At 35.3% G+C, this 11,926-nt stretch overlaps 1 protein-coding gene across 3 annotated transcripts; it reads right to left on the bottom strand.

Moving 5' to 3' along the window:
* Window positions 1-1,551: 1,551 nt before the first annotated feature.
* Window positions 1,552-11,165, bottom strand: LOC117619135 (disease resistance protein At4g27190-like). 3 transcript variants are annotated; one of them, XM_034349001.1, is made up of 9 exons: window positions 10,961-11,165; window positions 10,814-10,883; window positions 10,581-10,725; window positions 10,172-10,247; window positions 7,782-7,935; window positions 4,587-7,542; window positions 3,162-4,070; window positions 2,254-2,839; window positions 1,552-1,791 (listed from the first exon to the last, which is right to left on the bottom strand). In XM_034349001.1, the coding sequence occupies exon 6, from the start codon at window positions 7,457-7,459 to the stop codon at window positions 4,892-4,894; it is 2,568 nt and encodes an 855-aa protein (XP_034204892.1). In that variant the 5' UTR covers window positions 7,460-7,542; window positions 7,782-7,935; window positions 10,172-10,247; window positions 10,581-10,725; window positions 10,814-10,883; window positions 10,961-11,165; the 3' UTR covers window positions 1,552-1,791; window positions 2,254-2,839; window positions 3,162-4,070; window positions 4,587-4,891. The 3 variants fall into 3 exon arrangements, with proteins under 3 accessions (XP_034204892.1, XP_034204891.1, XP_034204893.1); XM_034349000.1 differs by lacking the exon at window positions 7,782-7,935; XM_034349002.1 differs by lacking the exon at window positions 7,782-7,935 and having other exon boundaries at window positions 10,172-10,240.
* Window positions 11,166-11,926: the final 761 nt, after the last annotated feature.

Below are 11,926 nucleotides of genomic sequence, written 5' to 3'. Positions count from 1 at the left end.
GTGGGTTTTTTTGTTTTGCTATTTTGGATTGTGATGAAGCGAGAGAGAAGAGGGAAGAGGAAGCAGGGAAAGAGATGGAGAGATAGAAGAAGAAAGAAAAAAAAAAAAAAAAGAGGAAGAGGAAGCAAGACATCCGATTTCCTATGGTTTCTTCATAGGAAATCGGATGTCTTGCTGGATTTTTTTTTACGTATATAATGTTATTAAATGTTTTTTTTTTTTGGTATAAAATGGTATTAACAATGGTTTTTTGTATGAAATGGTATTAACAATATTCTGTTTGTATGAAATGTTATTAATAATGTCTTTTTGTATGAAATGGTATTAATAATGGTTATTTATTTATTTATATGAAATGGTATTTCAATGTTTTTTTTTTTTTTTGGTATGAAATGATATTAACAATGTGTTTCTATGAAATGGTATTAACAGTGTAATTCTATGATATGATATTAACAATACACTTCTATGACATGGTTTGCAGAAGTTCGATGGAGAAGGAAGGGTCATGGGGACATGCCCTTGGTTTTCGTGTTTCTTTTTTTTTTTTTTTTAATACTTAAGTTCGGGTTTTTGAAAAAATTTTGAGTTGGGCTTGTTTTGGGTCTTTTTGTGATTTTTGTATTGGGCTTCTTTTAAGTTAGTTAGTGGCAGTCATGTAATTTATAAGAAATTCAACCCTCATTTTGTATGTAGTAAATGATTTTTGGGTATGTTTCTAAAGTGCATTTCATATAGGGTTTTTTTATAATTTCAACTCCTATTTTGGGTATATTACTAAAGCTCCCAAAAAAGTATTGCACATGGGGTGGCACCACAATGTAAAAGTGGGCCAAATTCTCCTCCCGTCCTCAAGTGCACCCGGGTTCGATTCATGTAGGAGACAATCTTAAGGCAACCCAATATATTACTCCCCCCTCCCCCTCCCCCCTAACAAATGGCCAAAAAAAGATCATATGGAGCTATATATACAAATGGTATATTTCCAACGTCGCCTTGGGACTAAAACTTCTCCGGGCTGGCCCCGAACTTCTACTCCAAAAATATGCTTACAAAAAATTTGTAAGAAAAAAAATGAAGGATTAAAACGTTTGTTTACAAAATATTAAGGTGGGGTGGCGTTAATTGTAGTTTAGCTTATTTTAATTTTTTTTATTTTTATCAATGAAAAACTTTATTTATTAGATAAACTTTTATAGTATAATTAAAGATATCAACATGATATCTAAAGCACCAATCTCAAAAAACAACAACAACAAAAAAAAAAAAAAAAGAAGACAAAAGCTGCACTAAAATTACTAACTCACATTACCGCAAGTAATACTTCCAAATAAGCCCACAACCGAACATAAATCAAAAGCCTAAAGCAATCCAAGAGCCTAAATAAACCCTACTACACGAAAATGAAGGCCCCAATATTCAATACTGTACATTACACGGATCTTTCTATTAAGAACTTTGGTTTATACATCCACTTGGTCCAAATTAAACAATAATTATCATGTTCATAATTCAAATACCAAGATTCAATATTGTAATTACATCTGATAAGGAAGGTCCAAATATATCCATTTTATTCAATACAACTAAAGAGCAAATATAATAACTAAATTATGTGATGTTATGATGCAATTGCAGGATTTGAAGAACATTAACATGGGACATGCATAATCAGTGATAAAAGCGACGGTGTCTGATAAGAACGAAGTTGGTATGTCATGGTATATTATAGATGTGCACCGCAACATATCATGTAGTCTTGTCCCCAGCTTCTTGGCTTCTCATGAAATTCTTCTCAAAGATTATGCAAAAGAAAGAATAAAAAATTAATATCTGTGATTAAAATAGAAAGTGCATGTAATGGATATTATCTATAATAATGTAATGGCTACTGCTACTGGACAAATATTATTTCATAGGAATGAGCCTAAAAGTTACGTTCTGAACATATAAAATAAGTAAATTAGTGTAATTTTTAGAATATAATGTTTAAGAACACAGAGATTAGGAATTAGGGGTTTACGGCTTCTCAGTGACAATTAGAGAAAAATTATGGTAAATTATTCTCTAAAGCTTAAACAATTGTAAATCCTCAAAAGAATTTTTTTTTTAATCTAAAAAAAAAGTGGAGATGAACTAATGACATAAGAACGATAAGGCAAAGAAAAATAAAAAACATCGCTAATTCATGAAAATATCTTCTACTGATTTTATAGTGACCGATCAGAGTGCTTGGTTGAATTGAAAACATACCTTCTTTTCTCTCCACGTGGACGCTTCATAGACACATGTCGACTGCTTATGCATATAGAGACTCGGGAGCAAACGCTTTTAATTTTGGACACTTTTCAACTTCGACTTTCTCCAAGGCTGGCCACTTCAAAGTATAAGCTTCAGAGCAGAAAGATTCAAGTTCGGGTAAATATTCAAGTTTGATGAAATTCACGTGCGGAAATGTCAATTCATCCTTAATGCTTTCTCCTCCTCCTTCTGCCTCTCCAACAATTTTCTCCATCGCACTACACCAGGAAACTTCTATTCTCTCCAGGCAAGTAAGAAGTGTGGCTATGTGTGGTGAAAACAAGTATCTCAAATTGTGACAGCTAACTACTTCGAGTAATCTGAGGTTTCCAAAGCCTGAGCTAACTTGTAAACCCTTTTCCCATATGTGGCTCAGCATTGGTAAACTCCACAAATTCAATTGCCTCAGCTTATCAAATGCTTGAGTAGAGGGGGTTTCCTGAACCAAAAATATCACTTCCAATAAATCGCACCTTTCTACGTGGAGATTTTCTAGATTGTCGCTAGCACTTGAGGTCTGAAGATTTGCAGGCATAACCTGGCAAAATAGTAGAAAAGTAATTGTATATTAATTTGTTAGTATTTCAATCATAAACATATGGGATATTATCACATTCTAGAAATCAAGAACGTTGTTTACCATGACATTCTAGATATTAATAAGACTGCGAAAATAATGGTGATGATTTCCCAAATGAAAATTAACAAGTGTTTACAATTGTCATGGCCCGTGCTTGGGGCAAGCCCATTTAACTTTACTTTTTTGTTTTATTTTTCTTTTATCTTCAATGACATCTGTACGTAAGACCAATTATAGACACTAAATTGAGAAGCATAGTTTAGAATAATGACATATGTACCTCTCTATTTACAGGGCGGGGCAATATTTGAGTAAAGTTGCGAGTAGATGGACGACTTTGTAAGCAGACTAGTGGCGCACATCCAAATCCAAATCCAGATCCAGATCCAGTTGATGATGCGCAGTCAGATCCTAATTCTTCTCTACCTCTTACATGATCATCACTCAAATTCTCTACAACTGCTGCAGGTAGATTTTTGCTTACTAGTGCAAAACCCAATGTCTTTAATTTGGGGCAAAATGCCACACGCAGAACTCTCGTGGAGGAGGACCATGCAAAAGAATGGGCATCAGGGCAAAATCTCTCGAGGTTTGGCAAGTCGTGTAGTATGAGTTTATTAATTAGTTTGGGAAACAAAGTCATCGAGCCACTGCCACCTGTCTCTTTCCCTTCTTCATGGATATTGTCCTCTGTGGAAGTAGCTGCCTGTACTATAGTTTCCATATTCTCACATGCAGCTATTTCGACTTCTTCGAGATTCACAAGGAGCTTGTAAATTTCATAAGGGCATAGATATTTTAGACTCTCACAGTCTTGAATATGTAGAGATCTTACATTTTGAAAACCTTGGAATCCAGGTTGAACGTTCTTCCACAAATGTTCAACTCCATACAAAGACCGCACTTGGAATGTTTGCAATTGAGAAAATGCCGAGTCGTGCCCTTCTAAATCAACTACCACATTGACTATTGATTCATTGTTTTCTTCTGATCCTTGCATGCTTCTTAAATGCCTCAATACTAATTTCTCTAGATTTGGTAACCATGAAATGCAATTTGAAGGAAATAGTGCCTTACAACTTGCTCCCACTTGTGCCACTTTTGATTTAGATGAGGTCGACCCAGCAACTTGATTGTCATTTCTAGTCTCTTTCATCTTGGTCACACTTTCTTCGTTGGGCTTTAGAATCTGTACATTAATTAATTCTACATAAATAATGAACTTACACATGAGCCAAAAATAAAGAAATACATAAGTAGTAATGAATTTCCACCATTTGTCTTATTTCCAAATTACTTTAATTATATTGCCACATCCTTTGTCATAAATTTTGAGAAATCCTTTTCCTACCCACTATTTCCCTCAATTACTATTTACCAATAAACATTTTCCCCACCACTCAATATTGCCAATAAACATTTATCTTATTTCCAAATTGCCTTTAAATCACAATATTTTAATTGAGTGGTTAAATGATATTCGATTCAAGTGACTTTTTCAGAGATAATTTTTTTATTGAATATCTATAAAATAGTTGCAAAAATTTGAAATGCATCTAAAATCTCCAACATACCAATAATGATTAAGTTCAACCCAAATCAACTTCTAGAACTGGAACGACAGTATCAAGCACAACAAAAGCAGCATATTCCAAAGAGTAACAAGTACATAGCATTCAAGCATCAAAAGTGCATACATACATACCTCATAGGTGGAGTCCTGTTGGTTTCCTGTGTAGAAACCATGGAGCTTTAGTAGAAAAGAAAGCTTCAAAACAGTTAATCTTGGGAAACTTATCTTGTGAGATGCATTATCATCTTCCATTCTCTCCTTTGATATGATATCTTCCACTTCAGCACAATATTTAACCTTTAAGCTTTGGAGTTGTGCCAAGTTTTGTGCTACGGATAGTGAAAATACATATTTTAACTCACGACAACTGTTAATTGCTATGGATCTTAGGTTCATAAAGGAGCGCTTGTCTAGCAGTTTGCCACGACACACAAATTTTAATTTGTGAACATCTCGAAGGTAGCTGACTTTAAGATGGGGAAGGCAGGTTGACCACGAGGAGTCCAATCTGCTCCATTCATAAGATACTCTATGTTGTCGTCACACATGATTGATAAAACTTTCAAGTGTTGAAAGCCTCCTTGACCATCTAACTCCTCGATGACATACTTTAAATTGTATGTGTAGAATAGGACTAAGTCTTCAGATTGCTTCAAGAAGTATCTAACTGCTCCAATCTCCAAATATTCCTTTACATCACCACGAAGCATCAAACTATTTTCGAACAGATAACCAGGCATTCGATTCTTGAAACTCTCTTTTTCGTAAGACCAACTAATATTGATAGATACATGAAATCTTATAGGCTGGCTTTTTAAAAGAAACTCATCATTCCGCAACATCTGAACATCATGGATTTTTATGGCTAAGACATTTAAATGATCAGATAGAGACATCACCTCATCAAGGCTTGCCATGCTCGTTTCATCCTGGCTTCCTGTTGCTGGAGCCCAATTGTCAAAGCTTTCTGCCATGTACAACTCTTCTAATCTCCTTAACTTGGATAAGACACCATGAGGAATTTCTTCAAGTCCTTCACAATCTGTTGTATCCAGCATCCTTAACCGATGAAGATGTCCTATTTCTCTAGGCAACTTACTGATTTCAGAGCGAGCAAAGCTGAGGATCTCCAAATTCTCCAATCCTCCAATGACATGGGATATGTCTCCCAATTTGCAATCCTCTAGACACAAGGTATGAAGGTACTTGGGTTCTCCAAGCAGTAGAGATTTTTCCGAGGCCAAATAGCTTGACATATTCACCTCTAAGAAAGCTAAAACCTTGAGTTCTTTCATTCTTTTAAAGTGGTTGGAATATTCTGAACTACTTGAGGAATTTTTCAGTTGCAGAAGCTCAAGTTTGGGGCACTCCAAACCATCAGTAATATTTTCATCCAATTTAACATCAATTAATGAAATTGCACTGCAATGTTCTTGGTTTGTAACTTTTTGTACCCCTGGTCGTCCTCCACCTCCACCTTCAGCATCAAATGATCTTACCATAAATCTGTGAGGATCTTTTGAGGCAATTGATATAGCAACATCACGAACTATGTCATGCATTTTGATACATTCTTCCTTTTCACTATCCAGCAACAAATACCTTCTTTTTAGTTGTCCAACGAAAGAATGCACTTTGTTTCTTACATCTTCGGCTGTGTTGGTGTTTCTGAAAGTTGCTCGACCCAACCCATACCTCACCAAATACTCAATCGGAACATCATAATCTTCTGGAAATAAGCAACAAAGTAAAAAGCATGACTTGACTTCATCACTATCCAATTTATCATAACTCAATTTTATGCAAGAATAAACCTCAGGTTCCATTCCAGGGATGTTTTCAGGGAGGGAATTTTTCAGTTCTTGCAAGGCAGTATTCCATTCATGCTTGCCATTACTCGGTAGAAGCGCTTTCCCAACAGTTATGATAGCAATGGGTAAACCTTTGCATTCATCAACAATCAATTTTGCAACATGAGACAAATCAGGATTATTGTCCAAGGATTCACCTACAGTCGCCCTGAAAAGCTCCCATGCTTCTTCTTTATTTAAGGCTTGGACTCCAAAAATGTCATCTTTACAACCCATTACTTTACAAACTTCTTCATTTCGAGATGTCAACAAAATTTTGCACCCTTCATGAACTTGATTAGTTGTAGGTCCAACACCAAAAGGGATTCCTACATCCTGTAATTTAAGCTCTGACCATACATCATCCAATATAATCAGGATTCTTTTACTCTGCTTGATTCTCTCATGTAGCCTTTGTGCTCTTATAGATTCACTTTCCTCGACCAATTTCATATCTAGTGACTCTGCAATTTCAGTTTGAATTTTCCCAATGTTTACAGTTGCGGATACAGTTGACATCACAACATCATCAAACAGCTTATTTGTTCCTTGTAATCTCTTGATGATTTCTTTGATTTCTCTCACCATTGTGGTTTTACCCACACCTCCCATCCCGCAAATCCCAATTATTCTTGTCTTTTCATTCCTCAAAGCACTAAGCACATCATTCATGACATCTTTTCTGGATTCAAAACCCTTAAAACCTTCACTAGAGATTATTGACCCTAGCTGTTGCAGAGGTGCAGGATTGGCAACATTATTACTCAGTTCTTCATCTAGTTTGAGATCAAGTACACGCTCGGCAATCTTCTTGGCTTTCCTACTCAGAGAATACCGCGATTTCAAACTTGGGCACAATCCATACAAACAACGCCTTTGCCCGTTGACTTTGTTTTCAAGTTCTTCTGCTTCGTGAAATATTTTCCTTACATCCTCCAACCAGCTCTGAACTTGATCTTTGATGGTTGCACCATTCCTTTTTGCAGCTTCCACAGTTCTTTGCACGTCATTTTTCTTGTCATCAAGTCTTTTTAGTGCATCCTTTAGACTTTCTATGTCGGAATCGTAGTAAATTAGATAGCTGAGTTGTCTCCAAATTAGTCCCACTGATTTGTCTACAATTGTAGATGCAATTGAAGTACAAATCTCTGCCATTTTCTGTTGCCTTTTATATATAAAGGTGCCAGAGACTAAGGAAATTCTCAAACCAAATGAAACTGTTGCAAGCGATTCCACACCTACAATTTTTATTATAAAAAAGTAAGGTAAACCAACCAAAACCCCACCAATCAAGTCTCATAACATTTTCAACCAAAAAAAGTCTCATAACATATAAAAAAATAAAATATAAAAAAAATGTCATAGTTACATGAACAAACAGTACACTTTGTACACTTAAAATTTTGGGTCGAATTCCAACTCATTCTTTATAGATACTACTACTAGTCATTGATTTTATTGTTATCCTTCATCATACCCGTGAGTTGTGGTCTAGTGGTTGGGAAACCGCCTGTTGGGGGTTCGAAACTCACTGAGGTACCTATCTATCAATTATTGCTAGAGTTTCTTTGCCCACCAAAGATTGTAGGGTTCGGCCGGTGGGCCCCAGTTTGGGAGCTGAGTCAGCAAAGCTGAAAGTGGAGTTCTGGGTTGTCGAAAAAAAAAACAAAGGACCAAGGAAATTCTCAAACGAAAAATGATAGCGGTTCAACACCTACAATTTTAATTATGAAAAAGTCAAAGGTAAACCAATCAAAAACCCAACCAAACAATTCTCATAGCAATTCTAACTCATAATATATAAACACTCTCCAAAAAACTTCTCAAGACACCCAACCATCACAGCCACAGTCACACCCACCGCCGCTATCTCTCTCTCCCTTATTTATGTTTCTCAATTCCTACTTTGACAAACACGTTTGCCGAACACCCACAGCCCACTCCTTGGGTTGTTCTAGGATTTTTTATTTTTTTTAAATTTTAATTTTTGTTTAATTTTTTGTCTTTATTTTGACCATTGAATTATAGTTAAAAATAAAATAAAATTAGTAATATCATTATTGATAGAAATATTCCTATTAATAATTAATTATATGCTTAAACAATAGTTCAATGGATATGAAATAGAGCGAAAGTAAAAAAGTTAATTACATTCATGAGACCTTGCTCTCTCATCCTCATAGTCAATATAGTTCATAGCCATAGGATTGTTAATTGAGTATTGATAATCCATAAAAACTGGGGCATCTTATGTTTGGTTAATTAGGAGGATGATTGTTCTCTAGTCATTTATGTAGAGACACTAAGAAAAATATGCATGTGCTCGATAGATGGTGAATTTACTAAACGCAATCAATCAATAGTTCTTTTGTGAAGTTGTGCTTATAAAGACATCTTATTTGTCTTATGAGCAGATCGTGTATTATTTGTTTTGCAATTAATCCATACAGGTATGTGTGTGTACAACAAGACCATGCAAAGCAACCTAAATTCCCCAAGGGTCAGCTCCTTTGATTGTTTTTAAAGAAGAATTTGAAAATAAGAAAAAATATTTTTAAAACAAACAAATATAAATAAAAAATAAATGAACAAACAAAACCATGTTTTTTCATCTCTATCTCCTAAAGGGGCATTGCCTACCTCAAGGGGCACCCCCAACGCATGCTAAGCGACGAGGACAAACAGCCCCTTCCCCAATCTAACTTCCAGACGTGGTGCGAAGAATGTTTCAAAAAGCATGCGCTAAAGGGGACTCAAACCCTTAACTTGCTTGTTGGAAAGAAGCGCTTCGAACACTTGTTTAGGATTGATTCTCTAAGAAGTGTTTATGCTCATAAGCATTTCTGGCAAAAGTGCTTTTATTATAAAGATGTTGAAATTTTCATAAGAAATGCAATTGCTTCCTAGAAAAGCACTTGTAAGTGCTTCCTGAAGAAGCACATAGTAGATTCTTCTCCAGAAAGCGCTTCCACGACCTAGAAGCACTTATAACATTTTATGCCAAATGTTGTCAGAAGCGCTTTTGTTTGTCAGAAAGTGCTTTTAACACTCCCAAAAGCACTCTCAAACAGGCCCACCATTTTTTTGTAAACCCCTAAAACAAAAGTTTAGCGTTCACAAGTTTTCACATAAAAAAAATGTTCTTTGCAGTAGATCAGCTTCACAGTTGTTTCAAAGAATTTGGGAGCAGTTTCTATATAGTTTATGCTAGTTTTTGTCATCAATAGTTATGGCAACCCTTTTATATATGAATGTATATTTACTCTAACGCTTTGTTTTCAAAGAAAGTGATTTTTATCAAAATAATCAACGTCAAACCAGCACTTTTTGATTTCTCCCTCACAGTAAAAAAAAAATACAAAAGGCAAAAATACAAAAGTCAACTGACCAGAGCATAAGCCCATTCCAAGAGGTAGTCATTAATTGAAATTTAAAATGTCTAAGAAAAACAATCTTGGAGTTCGCAGCAAATTAGCACTATCCGCAATCTGAATACTTATTATTCCACTAACGACATACAACAACTACCTCCAAAGACTAAGAAATAAAGCCAGACAAGCAAAAGATGAAAAGCAATGGAACCGGAGAAAGTTAACAAACAGGCTCTCAATCCCCATAATAAAGAAAGAATATTACTAAAGTTACGAATAAGAGTTTTCCTGCTAAAGTGTAAAGGAACCACTTGTGTTTTGCTCACCCAACCAAAAAAATAAAAATAATAATAATAATAATAATAATAAAGAAAATAAAGAAAACTAAAGTGTTAATTAGGCATTCACAAACATTACAATTTTCGTTTTCGCACACACCAATATATACAATGTCATACATACACAAAAATACAAGTTCAGGAGTGATTCCCCATACCTGGAATCCAAAGCTAATGCCTCACTTGAATTCTACACCTTTGAACTCAAATTCTTCTTGCTTGGGCAACTGATTCCTAGACCAACATTTCAAAAATGTTACTAAAAACCCTTATTTGCAATTCAGTCATTATAACTAGCTTTAATTGCACTTTAGTCCTCACACTTGTCAATAATTTCACTTTCGTCCTTATACTTTCCTTTATTTTCACTTTGGCCCCTATACTTTTTCCAATACATTTCAGTCTTCAGACTTATCCATAATTTCACTTTGGTCCTTACATTTTCCTTTATTTTCACTTTACATATACTTATTTTAAATTATCTTTTGGTTCTTCCACTTTCAAATTCGGCTTCGGCCAATAACTCAGACACAAATTTCCAGAAATCAAAGCATCTTAAAACTTTACCTTAATATTGGTCCGAAATCCTGGGTGAAGCTGCCACAGAGAAATAACCAACTCAAACAACACTTGAAAACTAACAAAAGCTTGTTTCAGGTGTGCCACTGCCGAAAAGACTTCTGAACAACCTTCATGAAGGAAGTATTGTCATCTGAGCAAGGGAAAAGTCACATACAAGAGTGAATAAGGTATTGTACAGTAATAACAGCAAAATCCGAGGAAGTGACGAACATGCTTACCGCAGACATAGCTAGAGTAGTTGGATTGCTCTGATTTTGGATATGTCATAGTTGTCAACTGAGGAACAACCTTAGCGAAGGACATTTTGTCAAACGAGCACCGGAGATTAAAGAAAACTGATGAAAACTGAGCTGCAGAAAACTCACCAACCATGGATGAACACAGAAATGTCATAGCCGGTTCGAGGTAGCTAGACCCGTCTGATGATGCTCATGTTTGGGTATGATATAGTATTCGAACAGACGAACAACTTTGATGAAGAAAGTTCGCTGATTTGAGCTTTCGAAATCAGACTTCTAGAGTGATGAATAATACCCACGAGTTTGGGTTTTCTGAAGAAGAAGATGAACGTTGACCCAAAAAGGAGGAAAATGAAATAGAAAAGGAACAAAAGAAGAATAAAACAAAGAAAGTGTCGGCAGCCTTACCCAAAATTTTGAAAAAAGTGTGGCCAGCCCGCGTGTGAACAGTACCCACTAGTTGGATGATGGTAAAAACAGAGAAAGTCACATGTATTTTTCGCAACTTTTCCCCAAGATGGAGATAAAGATGAAGTTATGAGTGAACAAAACTTTTCACCTCTGTATTTTCCTCATTTCAGAATATCTAGTCAAAATCTTTCACTGTTTCAATGAAACTGTTTCTCATTTCAGCATACAAACACCATTTCCTCATCCAAAATGAAAAGATGTCATCAAACTCGTCTGGTGCCCTTTCCATGATGTTGCTAGTTTCCGTAATTCTCCAAGCTCTATAAAATTTGTAACTTGCTTTGAAATCTTAGAAGGGCTCAACAAGGAACGGTATTGCATCATCTTTGCTAATATTAGCTTCAATGAAGTTATTGACGAAAGCAGAGTATGCTTGATGAAGCGAGCTACCTTGTGAAAGAACAAAAGGAATACTAGATTAAAAGGAGGAAAGAGAAACTCATCCTTTGAAACTGTAAATTCAATAAGATTTATTTTTAGTGTTACCAAAAAACAATAAAGAACTTTTTCTTTTCAAGAAGTATTATTTTAAACAAAGTATTCTTACTTGTACCGTTTTAAAAACATATTTTTACTTGTATAGATTTAAAACCATTGGTAAAAATGGACTATCGAAAGAGA

This window comes from Prunus dulcis, chromosome 2 (assembly GCF_902201215.1).
Source record: "Prunus dulcis chromosome 2, ALMONDv2, whole genome shotgun sequence".
Classification (NCBI taxonomy): Eukaryota; Viridiplantae; Streptophyta; class Magnoliopsida; order Rosales; family Rosaceae; genus Prunus; species Prunus dulcis.
This window is presented reverse-complemented; position numbering and strand designations above follow the sequence as displayed.